At 38.5% G+C, this 16,540-nt stretch overlaps 2 protein-coding genes across 2 annotated transcripts; one reads left to right on the forward strand and one right to left on the reverse strand.

Annotated features, from left to right (window-relative positions):
* Window positions 1-445: 445 nt before the first annotated feature.
* Window positions 446-6,946, reverse strand: LOC135469465 (protein FAM76B-like). Its single transcript, XM_064748052.1, has 9 exons — window positions 6,795-6,946; window positions 5,848-5,909; window positions 5,345-5,405; window positions 4,938-5,093; window positions 3,967-4,457; window positions 3,421-3,534; window positions 1,743-1,905; window positions 1,367-1,468; window positions 446-943 (listed from the first exon to the last, which is right to left on the reverse strand). The coding sequence occupies exons 1-9, from the start codon at window positions 6,882-6,884 to the stop codon at window positions 854-856; spliced, it is 1,329 nt and encodes a 442-aa protein (XP_064604122.1). The 5' UTR covers window positions 6,885-6,946; the 3' UTR covers window positions 446-853.
* Window positions 6,947-7,054: 108 nt separating this feature from the next.
* On the forward strand, window positions 7,055-16,102 carry LOC135482077 (centrosomal protein of 57 kDa-like). Its single transcript, XM_064761910.1, has 9 exons — window positions 7,055-7,153; window positions 7,763-7,922; window positions 8,696-8,875; window positions 9,767-10,008; window positions 10,571-10,642; window positions 11,319-11,492; window positions 12,946-13,145; window positions 14,058-14,202; window positions 14,821-16,102. Exons 1-9 carry the CDS (start codon window positions 7,133-7,135, stop codon window positions 15,055-15,057), a joined length of 1,431 nt encoding a protein of 476 aa, XP_064617980.1. The 5' UTR covers window positions 7,055-7,132; the 3' UTR covers window positions 15,058-16,102.
* Window positions 16,103-16,540: the final 438 nt, after the last annotated feature.

The following is a 16,540-nucleotide window of genomic DNA, read 5'->3' on the forward strand; positions in this document are numbered from 1 at the left end:
AGGTCATAATCACCTCTTTCTACTAGTAACACAAACATGGCTGCCAAATACAGGTTATACAAACCCTCTTTCTGTCAGTAACACATACTTTGGCCAGGTTTTAAATTACAATGGTATTTACACACACCACTACGGTAAGTATAATGACCTTAGGATAAGTAACATGGCTTGCGGGACAAATGTCATTCCTCAAAGAGCACTTCATGTGTTTCATTTTTGAGAATGGGCTAAGAAAAACATGTCATTTTACAGTATTTCTGAAGGCTGCAAATTACCAGTTCTCTGACTTCAACGAGACAAACAAGACCGGTATATGTACCTACATGTGTGTAAAAATGCTACAGCAGATCACGAAAGCTAAACTTATTAAAGCACCACTTTCAGCTAAAGATCATCACAGTGCATTTGTCTTGCAGATTACACTAAGCCAATTCAATTTTGTAAATTAGGTCCTTTTGCAGCCCACCACATATAAAAGAATTTTTGTTTGATTTGATTTGATCTGACTGATTCGAACTCGAAATTTTTAAGGGAGTGTTTAAGGGAGCAAAGATTAAACATTAAAATCAAAGTTTACATTTTCCCTAAACTCAAAAAGTGGCATTGTGGACTCTAGCCTCTTTGAAAACGTAACAACAAGTTTAGGCTATTTTGGTTTTCTGTATTTTTACAAGACTGCCCTATCATACCTACCTGGCTAAAACTAGTTAAACTTAACACAAGTGGACAATCAGGCCACAGCAGATCTGGACTAGGTGGGTAAGAACAAGATCATTGGTCACATTACAAAAATAAATAAGGACAAAGGCGGGTGTGTTCAGGGCCAACATGGGAATTAGGAAATTTCCCAATTCTACAGAGATGGACTGCCTGTGGCTATAGATTTGTTCTTATTTCCCTTAGATAAAGACGCCACTTGCTTCATCAAATCTCGGTTCTTAATCTGAAAAACAGAAGAAAAGAGAAATAGCATGAACATCTGAATATCACATATCACATCTAGAATGTTTATCATGTCAGTTTGGGGTGTTTTTTGGGGGTAAAGGAAATAATTTTGTGATCACCATGGGTTCATTTGAAAAAGCATTCAACATGATTCCTAAAAAATACCTTTAGTCATTTCGTTTTCTAAATAAATCGAAAGATTGAAGTGAAAAGAAATAAATTCAACCTCACCACATGTACATTAAACATTAAACAAGTTATGACAATCAGAACTTAAAATTATGCGTGCCCCATATATACCCACTCTGTAACCAGAGCACCCTAAAACATTTATTTCGTAAATATAATACCTCTATCTGTAATAAAGGTCAACAGAATAAAACAGAGAAACACCCAACTAAATGTTTAAGGGCTCCAATACCTGTAATGTTTCAATAGCCTCTGAATGACGTTTTTGTAGAGTTGTTATTTTGGCTCGGACTTCCTTTTCAGATTCATACTGCTTGGCTTTCAGCTCAGTTATCTGCAAAACAAAAAATTATGATAGGTATTTCATCTGCTTGTTTGCTTTTAAGCGCTGAGAATTAATGAAAGTTTTCAGCACTGATGATAAGGAAAATGATAAATTTTATGTTCCTGTAATGTTTTCTTTTCCTTCTGTTTTTGTTTTCATCTCTCTCAGAAATCACCGTCCAAGGCCAGAATTGAACCTCTGCCTTGTGTATCCTAGTGATTAAAAAGACAACAATTCCAATCACTCAGTCACAACCCCCTCCGCCAAAATGGCATTTCTGTACCTTCATTTCCTTTTCCTTCATCTGCTGGTCTTTGCCTTGTATCTGTTTCTTAAGTGCCTCCAGTTCTTCCCTCAGCTGGGTGATAGCTATCATGTGATCCGTGCTGTTCAGATCAGGTATAGATTTCTCTGTCAGGGAAGCCATGCTCGTGCTCAAGGAAGTCCTGCAATGATCAAACAGAATTTTACTCCATAAGACCTTACGTAAGGAGACCCAAATCTACAACTGGGCAGAAAATCGCGAAGCAATCTTAGGCTCAAGTCAAAATTACAATCATTAAACCTGGTATATTCCTTTCCGTTATTTCAGCTGAAATTTGTTTTACATTAAGTTTACCAGTATTTACATTATCAACCCATATTTTTTGACATTGTAACATAAGAAATAGCAATTTTAATGGGATTTGAACTTTTGACATTTTTGTCTAAGATTGCTTCATGATTGCAGGGCCTAGAGATACAGGAAAGGTACATATTGTGACCAGAAGGGGCACATTACTGCCTAACAATGGGTCAATAGTAGCTACATTTACTTTCAAAAAGACACTTTTCACCTAAAATTTGGAAGGGCGAGGTCTGGTATATGGACAATGAATTAGCCTGGATTGAGGCTGCCACAATGTTTAATTGGCTCTCAGTAGCGTGAAAACAGGTTTCTTGTCTGATAGAAATTATTGACACAGTGAGTTGCTTTGTTTCTGTTTTTTTTGATGGGCTCCCAGAGAAACACACTGGTCTTCAACAAGGAATTGACACACTTTTTAAAGCGTGACAGGCAAATTTTCACCCACAGGGTTGACTCAAGGAGTACATCATATGAGTAACAATCATGTACATTGTGAAACTACCTGAATGACCTGAAAAGAAAACTGCCGACGTCAAAAAAAATTGTGATGTTATTTTAAATGTCACCTCCATAAAGTTGAGATTTCGAAATGTCTACTGATACGTGAACAATCAGATGTTCAGCTTTATCCGGGCCTTCCTTTCGACCATCAACTCACTCAAGTTGCTGTATTTAGAAAGCCTGATTTTATTGGGTCAGTTACTTCCCCTTGTTGTCTAGGTGACAGGGAATGTTCAGCAAACTTTGAAATGTCAGACATGGTATTGTGTTGTAATTATGCATGTAATGTTCTATGTAACTTCAGTTCTGCTGTACAGATCGTCAGGAATTATGAATACCGGTACTTTATTCAGGATTATGGATAGACAGGAAGATCGTATTCGGTCTACTAAACTTACAATTCGTTTTTCCATCTATCGTACTGCTTATAGGCGAGATCCATGAGCGAATGTTGGATTGTGGGAATCTTTGCGCTGCCTCATTTGCATGTTATTTCATCGGGCGGACAGTTTAGACCAGTGAAAGATTTCCCTATAATTCTTTTTCTTGAAAGTTTTCGGAAAATATTTTTATTTATTTATTTGATTGGTGTTCTACGCCGTACTCATTTAGCTGAACCAATGCAAAAATTGTGAAATTTTTCGGTAGTATGTCCCTTTAAGCGCATTGCCTGTTAAGCGCAACTCCATATATATTATATTTTGACCTACATGTAAGTTATAAGAACAGAAAGAAGGATATCTGAAGGATTGCCCATTGGAATGGGCATGTCAAAATATTAACTGAAACTGCACTGATTAGAGATAAAATCAATGTCACAACTGAATCTTACCCTTTTGTTGGAGTCACCCCATTGGTTGTGGTCTTAGTGGTAGTACTTGTTGTGCCTGAGGTGGGTGTGGAGTCCAGCTTAGGCTTCTTACCACTGCTGTGGTCATGATGAGATCTGAAAGGGAGATAATTCAGATCATATTCGTGAGAGCCCTACATACAGTATAACAAACTATTAGAACTATCTAGATATAATACTGACGCACTAAGCTCTAACACTACTGGCTAAGAAGCCTACAAGGTATCGTCATTGTCAGAAAAAATCAATGAAATATATCCGCTTAAGAGGTACATATACAAAGTGCACTCAACATTCAAGTGTCTGAATATGTAGCTGTATTGACATTTCCTGCTGTAGGCCCTACACTATGAACTATCCCACACTGACTTTTTCAAACAAAAAGTTTGGCCTTTATTGTGTCTTCTATTTATGACAATGGTTATTTATGAATTCTGGTGACAGTGTGCTCAGATTGTAGTTGCACTTTATTCCACTCAGCTGTTAGTGTCTCTTTTGAACAAGCCTTAATCAGAGCCAAGGACTTACTTGTTGTTACTGTGATGAGTTTTAGACTTGTGAGACGATGACTTGTGGTCTTTGCTCTTGTCCCTGCTGCCGTGATGTCCATGTTTGTCACTGCTGCCGTGACGATGATGATGGTGATGATGTCGGTGATGGTGATGATGATGATGTTTATCATTAGTGTTATGTTTGTCTTTACTGGACTTGTCTCCACCACCACTGCTACTCTTGTCTACTCCAGAAGGCTCCGTGCTCCCGTCTCGCTTTTCACCACCAGTCCTGGTCTCACTATTCCCTGAAACTTTCTCACTGTTTCGAGTTTTCTCAGTATTCTCATGATTGCTCCCTGCACTGCTCCCACCATCCACTATGATGGGTTTTGAGACACTGCCTAAGCTTTCACTTAGTCGTTGGCTCCCATAGTTTTTAAGTGACTCCTCTTGACGATTTCTAGTCTTTGCCAAGACTCTGCGGTAAGCCAAGGTACATAGCCAACATAACGTTTTCCCATCAACCTGAAATTTCATAAGAAATACTTGGATATTTTATTGTTGTGTTACACCATATTCAAGAATGTTTCACTTATACAAAAGCGGCCAGCATTACGGTGAGAGGAAACTGGGCAGAGCCCATCCGCAGGTTGCTGGTTGACCTTCATACAAGAAAGCCGGCGAACTCACAGCGACTACACTGGTTAGTGGCTCCAGGGTCATTGCGCTGACACGTTAACCATCCTAGCCATGGATGGTCCCTAAGAAATACCCAGTGCAACAAAACTTAAGTCATCTAGAGAAACACAAGTGTTTAATTCAGCCTAAACTGCATGAGAACAACAAATCTACACAGAACTCGATATTGGAGTGCCATGATGCAATACAATATACGGATGTGTCATTTAAAACAAATCCACAAATAACCTTTGGTATCCAGTCACAGTAATCCTCTTCATGGAGAAGACAATTTTATGACAATGCAAAACCTTGTGTCTAAGTTACCTTTTTCCTGCTATCTTCACTCCTGTCGAAGGCACATTTTTGTTTACATTGTTCACATGTCATTGGAGGGCCCCATTTCTTCTCTGAGTTGGTACAACGCTGGCATCTGTTACCGATGAAAGCCGCAATCACATTGCAATATTCACATGCTGTGGGCTGTAGAAAAAAATTCATATTTTTTTATTTATCTGACTGGTGTTTTTAACTGGTATTAGAAATGGTTTATTAGTTTATTTGTCAGGGCTTACTTCTCTTCTGAGACATACTTGAAGATGGCTTAGCCAGTAATGGTTTCAGGACCTGGAAATTAGATGTCATATAGTAATGAAGAAGACTATCCTCCTAAACAAAAGTAAGGGACAGTTTCTTCCTGACTGAAATTTAAAGGACTACTGCAGTTATCTCACCTTTCCATAAGACTTCACATTCTGAGCACACTTCTTACAAATTGTACTGGTGCTTCCCTTCCTGAAGGTACAAAAATAAAAATCCATCAGACCTGAAGTAACTTCATTTCTTTTTTTCTTTTTTTTTTGATTGGTGTTTTACGCCGTACTCAAGAATATTTCACTTATATGACGGCGGCCAGCATTATGGTGGGTGGAAACCGGGCAGAGCCCGGTGGAAACCCACGACCATCCGCAGGTTGCTGGCAGACCTTCCCACTTACGGCCAGAGAGGTAACTTCATTTCAGTATTTATCTCATTAATATCCTGCTTTCTTTGACTACCACAAGCTGACAGCAGTCATAAATCAGATCAATGGATTTCGATACATTTACATGTAAGGTAAACCATTTTGACATGTAAAACAATATCCATGTATCTTAAAAATTAACAATTTTAAATGAAGACAACAAAATTCACAAAGATGTGTTTCTCTTACAAAAAAAAAATAAAAGAATATTACCCTTGCTGAAATTCTGCTCGGCAGTAGGTACATTTGACCACAGGGTAATTGTTGCGACAATCCTGACAAAACAGAGCAAAAGCTAATGTTACATACAAAAATATGATAGCCACATATACAGTAGATCAGATTTTCCATTTTCCCAATAGCTACATTAGTATTGTAGAATGTTATACTGTCAAGGCATGCATATTTCTGCCCTTGATTTGTCTAAACATGCTCTAAGTTAGTTCACTTTGATAAGGTTACATATAAAAAAAATTAGCTATGTCTGTTCTAGAAGCAGGGACAGTCAATCAATTATATCACTGAAACCAGGGAAATTCTCAGAGGCTAAACACTGGCAGGGCATCAAGAAACAAAGCTAATATTTCCATGACCTTCACAATCTACACGTGCTGGACTCCTGTGTCTTATATGCACATTTCTTTACACACTGCCTGCAGTTGATCCTTATCTATTCACTTTTTAATGTGCTGTAGTGAGATTTGCTTCCTACATGACTAAAGGCTACAATTTCGGCTAGACTGACCATGCCATCACTTCGTAACTGATTATTGATGCCGGTTTGCTTAAAGTCCCATCAAGGAAGAAGCTTTCTGCCAGCTGCCAAATCAAAGATATACCACAACTCCAGTCACACATCGTGCTTATTTCACCATGTGTGCATCAGCGTAGGCCAAGATTTTGTGAACAGGCAACTTCTGATTCTCAATTGAAGTTATCACCCCCTGGCGTGCATTACAGTTGCAGTTAGTTTTTGAAGCAAACACGCGAAGGACAAAATACACTTTGCATAAATCCAGGCACCACGGAATGACATGTCAAACACTAATTTAAATCCTCAAATGGCTTTGTTTTCTTGAAAATGTTAGCATCTCGAGTACATAATCCCGGAGTGTTGTTGTTGTTTCACGCTGTCTTTGGTTCTTAACAACAATACTTACTTTACATAGCTGTTCGCTTTGAGAAAGCTCCTCAAAAGGATGTCTCGAGTTACATTTTGTGCATGCAAACAACGCAGATGAATCGGCCATCAGCAGATTTAGAATAATCTTTTGTTTTCATAAAATAATGTTAAAGCAACACTTGCAATCGGAAGTTACATATTTCACAGGAAGCCCGTCTTGCGCAGTCGCATTCCATTAGCCAATCGATGCACTGTTTTTCTCAAAACTTCACGCGGTCGCGTATCCTGGGCCCAGTGGGGAAATCAACATCGGGAAAGAACAAGTGTCAAAATCCAGTGCCGTTGTTTCCATTATATAACTAAACTACGGGAGGGATGGAAGGTCGCACATCATCTGTAAGTTCTGAGGAATGTACTAAATGTATTGCAAAATGTCTGCTTTGTCATGCGTTAGCAGTACGAGCTGAAATTCAAATTCCTTGTGCGGATTCGCCCTCTGTCAAACAAGCCCATTCATGTAAATTATTTAGAAAGGCAGGAACAGCGGCATTATTTTTGCACCGAATGATGTCCATTTACTACCATGAAGAAAATTTGAATGAGTGAAGTGTACAGATGATACATGTATGGACCATGAGTCGAAAAACAAGCGTACGCTCGATCTTAAATGAAATCAAAACCAAGTTATGTTTGAATTTAATTTTAAAGCTGCACATCCATGCAAAGACAGCAGTTGTCAAGTGGTTTATTTTTGATGAAAATGAAGCATATGTTTCCTTGTTTTAATTACATTATCCACCAATATGGTCATTGTGAGTTCAAGTCCAGCTGCAGGTGGTTGTGGGTTCCCTAAGGTTTTGCCTGGTTTCCACCCACCATAATCCTGCCTATCCATATAAGTGCAACTAATGGAATTTGTCACAATTAATAAATGCTGTCCTGTCACCGAGATCTTTGACGGGACAAACGACTAATTGTAGCTGTTTAAATTTGATTATTTTGCAGACTAATATGACAGACAGATCGTCACGGCGTTACAAACCAGAAGACACCATCAGCGTCTCTTCATATCACGACTACCCATCTCAGAAGCCCTTCATTAACAGTGACTACAGACCACCCATCACCAAACGCCCCATTGCACAACCAGAAAGCAACAGAAATGGTAAATGAGATGATGCCATTGGCCCTGTGCCTTGTACTGATTATGTGATTCTTTTGTTTAATTTCTCTACTATCGTTACAAATCACTGAAACAACAGCTTCGGTATGGTCCACATGTGTTTTCATTGATGTCACAGTTGACTGGGTGATTTTCTGTACTTTTCTCAAGATGATCTGAAAGGTTCAGACTAGTAGATTTCATTTGACACAGAAAGTTTAGTTCCCTGTTGCCCTTTGACCAAGAAATAATTCCTCTGTATTGACAATTTACGTCACAATCTGCCAGAAAGATGTCAGCTGGGAAAAGTGGTGATGTGCATACAAGACAGTGATGTTTGCACAATGGCAATAACTAAATATACATTACTGTTGTTATTTCCGCGGATGAGCATCTTCCAGTCCTGACCACATGTTGCTGAAAAAATAATGCTATTGTACATGCCTTTGTAGAAAATTCAGTCAGTGAAAATGGACTTTAATTCCCTCATACGCCATCATATATAAAGCGAAATATTATTGAGGACGGCATATAACACCAAATGAGTAATTTGACTATCATCTTTCTGTCTCTATATGCAATGTTTTACACTGGATTTCTTACCTGTCACATGCAACAGAACCTGTTTTATTGATCCTGTTACAAACAAATTTTATCCAACATTTTGCGCCCTGTTTATACAGATACTTGTACTACTGGAGGAAGAAAAACTAGACTGAATCAATGAATTCAAGTTGGCATCATTTTTTTATTTTTTATTTTATTTTGTTTCACAGCAGTCATCTCTGCTTTGAAAAACTTACAAGACAAGATCCGCAAGTTGGAGTTGGAGAGGACGTCTGCCGAAGACAACCTGAGGGCTTTGACAACAGAAACGACGCGGTACAAAGATATGCTGCAGAAGAGTTACCAGAGTGAGGGAGCCAGGCAGTCAATGGTGTCCAAACAAACTCAAGGTAATACTAGTACTCGATCAGAAAAGTAACAGGTGAGGTAATCGGAGCAATCTTTGAGGTCCTTTTCTTGGCATTTGCACATGGCTCAAGGTATAAGCCTTGTACTTTTATCTGTGAATATATTTTGAGTAGGTCATATATCATGTCTGATTTCCTTAACATGGCATCATTGGAAAATTGTGAGCACATAAACAAACAGAAAAGCATGGAAAGAGTTTAATCATTTAATATTTGATTTTTCTTTATGCATCCATGTATACGAGAATTTGTTAGTTAAATAAGGCCAGGAGCACACAGTATTGGTGTACATTTTACAAGAATAGTTGCTTTTGTTAAAGTACATCGTGCATGTTGTGGCAAAAGGCACTCCATGGCTACTGAAGACACATTATCGTATATATGTTTCAGGAGAAGAATCAGTCATTGGTTCTAACATAGAACAGTGTGACAATATGCATGTTAAACACATGGTAAAAATCTGGTTAAGTTCAAAATAGGATAACTAGCTTAATACAGTGTCATCTGCACCCAAGTCACAAAATGATAAAGTCTTCATATAATGTTAGTAATAATACGATAAACAACAGAAGCTCATTTAGACATAAAACCAGGTCACAAGCGAACGTTTATCTCTGGTGCCAACATTTGTGACCTGTACGATTATTTTGGGGGGAGATTCTGCTATATCGTGCTGGTTGTTTTATTGCTCCATGACAGCTTACCTCTGTTACATCATATCCAGTTGAATGTTTTCTCCGAACAAAATGGTTCAACCAACTGGCAATCCCATTGGCTGGAAAAATAAGTTAGCTGTTCTAAATGTGTCTAAGTCTCAGCTGAACAAGAAACATTTTAAGATGCTAACACAATGTTATGTTCTCTGTTTTGCAGCTTTAGAATCTCAGTTGACATCAGCAGAGACAAGATGTAAGGTGCTAGAGAAACAGCTGGACCACATGAGGACGATGGTGCAAGAGGCAGAGCACGGGCGCCATGAGGCAATTCAGAGCGCCGCGTGCAAAGCGCAGGACAAGAGGCAAGCATCTGAGGCAGATCAGAGATCACACAGGGACCAAATTTCCCAGTTGGAAAGAGACCGTGTCAAGCTAGCAGCAACTCAGAACCTAGCACAGGTAAATGAACATATAGCATCTTTGTTTAATTATTCAAATTAATAGTGCAAGATACTTTTATGTTTACTACAGAAAGAGTGATAAACTTTTTTTTTATGTAAATTTCTTTCCCTTGTCACTTTAATGGCAGTAACATTTTGGCCATCCATAAAAATAATTGATTGGCAAATTCCTGCTGATGGCTCATGAACAAAGAAAATATATACCAAGAATCACTTTATTTTACTAACTTACTAGCAAATTTTGTTATTGGGGTATAAAAGCAGCTCCTGGCATGACTTTACAGTCCTTGCTTGGCTCTTATTTTATTTGAAGGGTTTTTTTCTTGCGTTCATCTTTCTTCAACACTTAAATTTGGAACTAAAAGTACCTTTCACCGTAGTTGCGTCTTCAATTAAAATCATTATCATCGTTGTCGGTCTGATTAAAAGGATACCTCAAAATCTTATAACGTTGCATTCACATGCTTTCATTTGTTCAAACAAATAAGCTGGTTTTTGGTACAGTGTATGCTTTGTTCATAGATACAATTGTTAACATGTTTCTGTGAAAAATGTTTTAGAGTAAAATAAGGGCGCTGGAAGAACAGTTAAAGAGAGAGAGATTGCAGAGACAATACCTTGAAGAACAGACGGTATGTGGTGAAATTAACAGCATTTATACACAAGTGAAACAACAGCAGGTTGATTCTATGCACTGTTTAACCTTGTTAGCGATTCTCAGGGAGTAATCAAATAGTAGGACATTTACAGATATCAAGGAAGATGTCATATGCAGAGATGCCAGATATCCTCTTGATTTGCCAATATATCACCTTGAAGGTAACAATGTTGCATGTTGTAATAACTAGGGGTTAGATGTCATTATAGACTTACAAATAGTTTAGGATTTCTTTGCAGACAACTCAGTTGTGAACATTGTTACCATGTATGAAGTCCAGGAGGAGGCAACCTCTGAAATGTGTTTATTTATTTGATTGGGGTTTTTATGCCGTATTCAAGAATATTTCACTTATATGGCGGCAGCCAGCATTATGAAGGGAGGACACGGGGGCAGAGCCCCGGAGAAATTCACAAGCATACAGGTGTGGCCGAAGAGGAAGCCAGCATGAGCTGACCTTGAACTAACAGCAACTCCATTGGTGAGGGGCTCCTGGGGCATTGCGCCGCGCTGGCATGCCATCCCCTTCTGCCACAGAGGCCCCCTGAAATATAGAGGTGAAAGGGCTAAAAATGAAGTTCACAGTTCAGTTTTATTTGTTCAAACATGCTTATAAATATTACTACAGGAGTTCACTTTTTTTTTTACAGCTGTCCAATGGCAGAGACCCATATGTACACTCTCCTCCAGCCAAAACAAAGAAAGTGGTGAGAAAGAAGAAAAAAGAGAAGACTACAAAACCAGTTAGACGAACGAGGACAGCGTCTGAACCTAGTAAACATTTCCGTTTGAATTTGGCGGAAATTCCATTTGTGGCTGGTCAGGTATGATGTTAATGTTTATTTACCCCTCTCCCTCATTAATCCATGCTTCTTTACAACACACGCTTCAAAGTTTGCAAGATCACAAATGTGTCCCCCAAATATTTCACAAATGTTTGAATAGTTGTTTGCTTGACATACCTAGACATACATGTACTTTGAAAAGTTTCTGTAAAAAAAAAACCTTAAGATTTTTTTAATTATTTGCACTCAGAAGATTTGTTATCTTGTAATTAGTAAATGGAAACCATTATATTATGCTGATTTGGCTTAACACTACCCTAATAATTCTAATTTTTGGGATAGATATTAGTTGCGCTGAAAGCAGAATATTACATTTCTTTCCCAGCTTTTTAGAAAATTAAAGATATGAGTATGTTGTTTATTAGATGGACTCACCGTGTGAGAAAAAAAAGAAACTAAATATTCCTGCTACAGTTACATGTACATGTATACTGGCTAAAAAGAATAGAGGAAGTGTTCCAAAAATGAGCAAAACTATGTTATGCCTGTTTCTATATATGTATGTTTCACAGGCTCAGTGGCTAACAAACTTCATACAGTGCACTTCACTTGTTACACATTAGGCAGAATTGTCCCCCAGACTTGTTAAGCATTAGGCAGAATTGTCCCCTACTCTTGTTAAACATTAGGCAGAATTGTCCCCCACAGTTGTTAAACACTAGGCAGAATTGTCCCCCACTCTTGTTAAACATGAGGCAGAATTGTCCCCCACACTTGTTTAACACTAGGCAGAATTGTCCCCCACACTTGTTAAACATTAGGCAGAATTGTCCCCCACACTTGTTAAACATTAGGCAGAATTGTCCCCCACGCTTGTTAAACATTAGGCAGAATTGTCCCCCACACTTGTTAAACATTAGGCAGAATTGTCCCCCACACTTGTTAAACATTAGGCAGAATTGTCCCCAATACTTGTTAAACATTAGGCAGAATTGTCCCCCACACTTGTTAAACATGAGGCAGAATTGTCCCCCACGCTTGTTAAACATTAGGCAGAATTATCCCCCAACAACAACACTGTTATGTGGGCGAGGTGTGTTTGACTGATGAACAGAACTCGACAATAATTCAGTTAGTTGAAATGGTTTAAATCCTCCCGTGGTTGGCTTTGCTGGCATTATGGTAGCATTATGTTCACTTTATTGTAAGATTCAAGGCTTTCTGCAGGCTTTACCTGCTCAGTCAGTTTTGTAAGCCTTGGTTAAATAAGCTTGAATAGAACCTAAACAAGGAGAACAATGGGGGGAATGAATGGAATACAGACTACTTCATAGATATATAATATTGTTTCAGATTTTACTTGTACCTCATGAACTTTGCCTTTTTGGGTGATTGCACACACACACACCCGTTTTAAATCTTGACCAATCAAACCTGATCGCAGGCTTTAACTCGCTCTTACCTCATGGTAACGTGTATTATCTGGTTTCAGTCAACGACTCCAAGTCACCGAGTAGGTGCTAACGTTCAGAAGGTGATTGCGCTGATGAAGAGTCACAATGTAGCGCTCTGCTCTTCCCTGCAAGGCTCCTCAGCTTCGTCATCCTCCTCACGCTGCAGCACACCCGACAGCGATGCAGACCTTGCCGAGTTACTGTTACAATTGCAGGATGAGTTTGGGGAGATGAGCTTGTGAGTAGCATGCATGTTTTGTCCAGGTGTTGTGTTGCAGAGCTAGACAGAATTAAAGAGGCTATATCAGAGATTGATTTTTGGCGAAATATGGATGAGGACAGATGTAATGAAATGTTTTTTTGGGTATAGTCTCTTTCTGGCTTTTTAAGCACAGCACAAATTCATAATAGCTATGGCAATTTAACCTGCGGATGGTTGCGTATTTCCCCCGGGCTCTTACCGGTTTCTCCCTCGGACTCTGACTAGTTTCTTCCCACCATAATGCTGGCTGCTGTTGTTCATGTAAGTTAAACATTCTTGAGCATGGCATTAAATTCCATTGAAATAAGTAAATAAATAAATCAAAGACAGAATATTCTAAGGAAAGTAATTATGTTTGACCTGATTATGTCTATGACTGAATATGGCTGTTTGTGTTTGAATCTGTATCGATATTTCAGAAGATTGATTGATTGATTGGTGTTTTCTGCTGAGCTGAAGACTTCTTTTCATGCATAGTGGTGGCCTGGTGTATGGGTGAAGGAAACCGGAGTGCCTGGTGTAACACACACATCTGTACCAAGTACATGATGTTTGAAAAGATTTCACTGGCATGATGGTGGCCAGGTTTATAGGTGAAGGAAACCAGAGTGCCTGCTGTAAGGCACACATCTTTGTCAGGTACATGATGTTTGAAAAGATTTCAGTGGCAGAATGGTGGCCAGCTTTATGGGTAAAGGAAACCAGAGTGCCTGCTGTAAACCACACATCTTTGTCAGGTACATGATGTCAGGTACATGATGAAAAGATTTCACTGGCATGATGGTGACCAGGTTTATGGGTGGAAATAATCTTTAGTACATAAAACATTGACATATACGAAATACTGTTGGCCTTTGGTTGACTCACTTGTGCTTGTTTTTGTGACAGTGAACACCATGAGTTGATGAAGCAGCTCAATGAGACAGACAATGAGACAGTGAGACAAGAGCTAGAGGCAGAACTAGACAGCCTGGTGAGCAGAATGGAGGCCAAGAGTCAGCAGATCTCACGAGTACGGAGGCACCAAACAAACGTGAGTTTCATAACCTCTGGATTTAGGGTTCCCCTCAGTGTTGACGACTGATTTATAAATATGACTCGTTGATTACTTTGTTTCACCTAAAGTTTAGTATGCAAAAATGCACTTTATTATGCATGTAAATGCCTTAAAAAGGTACTTTTGATGGCAACTCTTATGGCCTCTCTGATACATAATAATTTTGGCCTTCCTTGTTGATTTAATGGCATGATCTTAGCACTGTCCAGTTGGAGAATAATGTTTGTGTATTACAGTATCCTTCTACATTATTTAGCTTTAGAGGCCGGTATTTGAACATTTCACCTGACTTGAACATTATGCAGCGTTACGAACTACTCGGTCAGGCGAGTTAACAGCTTTCTTTTAATGCTGTGTTCTTGTTTTCTGTTGGTCTGTTTTTGTCCTCACTGCCATTAAAGTTGTCTCCCTTGATTATCGCCAACCAACTGATACTTCTAACGGTTTTGTTATAAAAGAAACACTATGCCGTTTACACGGTTTTTGCTGAGTTATGTGCTTTGATTTATAGTTTGTAACAATATATACATTGAGAGCTAAAATCAAGCCGAGAATAAAGGCATCTCATGTTAATTAACATATTCTCATTTACAGCTTGACTGCAAGAAAAGAAAGAAAAAGCAAGGTCGGCCAAAATCTGCAATGGCCCGACTTCAGACGCAGCGCAATGGAGAGGTCAAGGTCACCACTACGATACGGGCATCTGGTCCTGGCAGCGGGAGGATAAAAGTTAAGACGTCACCCTCAGGCAAAAGTCCGCTGACTGTGCTCAAAGACATGAAAAAATTACAGACATCTCTTCGTAGGGATGATGTGCACTGGGATAAATGATGGATAAGTCATGTACCTATACCACTGGGTCTGTTGTTGTTGGTATTTTAAGTCAAAAATTGTGCTGCCTTGAGAAGGCAAAATGGAAATTTCTTACAAATCATGGCTCATATCTTATAAATTTTACCCACTTTTTAAAGTTAACTGATGGTTTATAGTGTTTTTAAAAGAAATTTATACATTTTCATTTTCTTTTGTTAACCCCTTTATTCCAGCTATACCTCTGTTGACTTCATTCCATTCTCAAGTTTAGAACAGGTATGGGATGTGACTCCAGATGATAGTCTTTTCAGGAATTACTGGAATTATGTCAGTATTTGGAAAACAAATCTTGGTATCACAACCAGGTGATATGAATTTTTTTTTTAATTTTGAATTGCAAAGTTATGTGTTAGCTTCAACAGAATTCTGCTTTAGACAGGCATCTGTCTGTCTGTCCGAAAATCCCGTCTTCAGGGAAAATATGGATACAAGACTTTTCAAACTTGAAATCCATTGTTACAAATTCTATGAGGGCATAATTATGAGGACATAATTATGGCATGAATGGTGTTTTGTGTGGCATGAATGGTGTTTTGTGTGGCATGAATGGTGTTTTGTGTGGCATGAATGGTGTTTTCTGAAATCATTTTGTATAACTTGCTCGTAAATGATGTCGCCTGCAAACATCGCAAGGTCAGAAATAAAATTTGAAGTGATATATGGAGATACTGGACTGATCGAGATGAAATCCTTCTGGCTTATTAGATAAATCCACAGATCACATTTATGGAAGACACTCGGAATTTGATCCAGAGTCCTACTTTATTGTGCTGTTGACTCACTATAATGTACATGTAGCCTCAATGTGTTGTTGACTCATTGTGCATTTCACTCACTGTTGGCATTTAGGTGTTAGCCTTATTCAGGGTTGTTATGTAAAGCCTCCCCATCACACTTACATGTTGTAGATATTTTCTTATTTATTTTTTACATTCTTGTAAATATCTTATTAAAGATCTAATGCAATATATTGAGTAAAATTGAATAAATACTTGAAACAGAAGTTATTGTGTTTATGCTATATTTACTTTCATTAGCAGTATTCGGAACGTGGTTGACAAAGTGGATTTCTCGTAATGACATGAAGTGGTGCTACGCTGAGATGAATTGAAATGATTCGGTAGGGGGTTTTTGGTTCTGGGCCCACTTGCACAAAGTTTCTGAAATCATTTTTATATAACATCCTCTGCCTGCAGACATCATTTACAGAAACTTTGGGAGCAGTCTGATTTACGAAGCTTTGTGAAAGTAAGCCACGATACACAGTTTTTGTCTACAGTTTCATGGATTTTTTTCAAAGTGAATAGAGTACAAAAATAGTGAGGTTCTATTTTAGACTGTTTGGGTCATACTGAAAGACTGAAGCAGTGACGTCAGAGATTCTTGTACCACTCTCTTGTATTTTTGATTTATTTGTTTATTTGATTGGTGTATTATGCCG

Source organism: Liolophura sinensis, chromosome 1 (genome assembly GCF_032854445.1).
Source record: "Liolophura sinensis isolate JHLJ2023 chromosome 1, CUHK_Ljap_v2, whole genome shotgun sequence".
NCBI classification, from domain to species: Eukaryota; Metazoa; Mollusca; class Polyplacophora; order Chitonida; family Chitonidae; genus Liolophura; species Liolophura sinensis.

Coding starts and splice junctions, on each gene's coding strand:
- LOC135469465 (XM_064748052.1), bottom strand. CDS start 6,884: ATGGCCGATTCATCTGCGTTGTTTGCATGCACAAAATGTAACTCGAGA. Junction 5,910..6,794: donor AAAGCGAACAGCTATGTAAA/GTAAGTATTGTT, acceptor CTGTTTTGTCAG/GATTGTCGCAACAATTACCC. Junction 1,906..3,420: donor GGGGTGACTCCAACAAAAGG/GTAAGATTCAGT, acceptor TGATCATTGCAG/GACTTCCTTGAGCACGAGCA.
- LOC135482077 (XM_064761910.1), top strand. CDS start 7,133: ATGGAAGGTCGCACATCATCT. Junction 10,009..10,570: donor CAACTCAGAACCTAGCACAG/GTAAATGAACAT, acceptor AAAATGTTTTAG/AGTAAAATAAGGGCGCTGGA. Junction 10,643..11,318: donor AATACCTTGAAGAACAGACG/GTATGTGGTGAA, acceptor TTTTTTTTACAG/CTGTCCAATGGCAGAGACCC.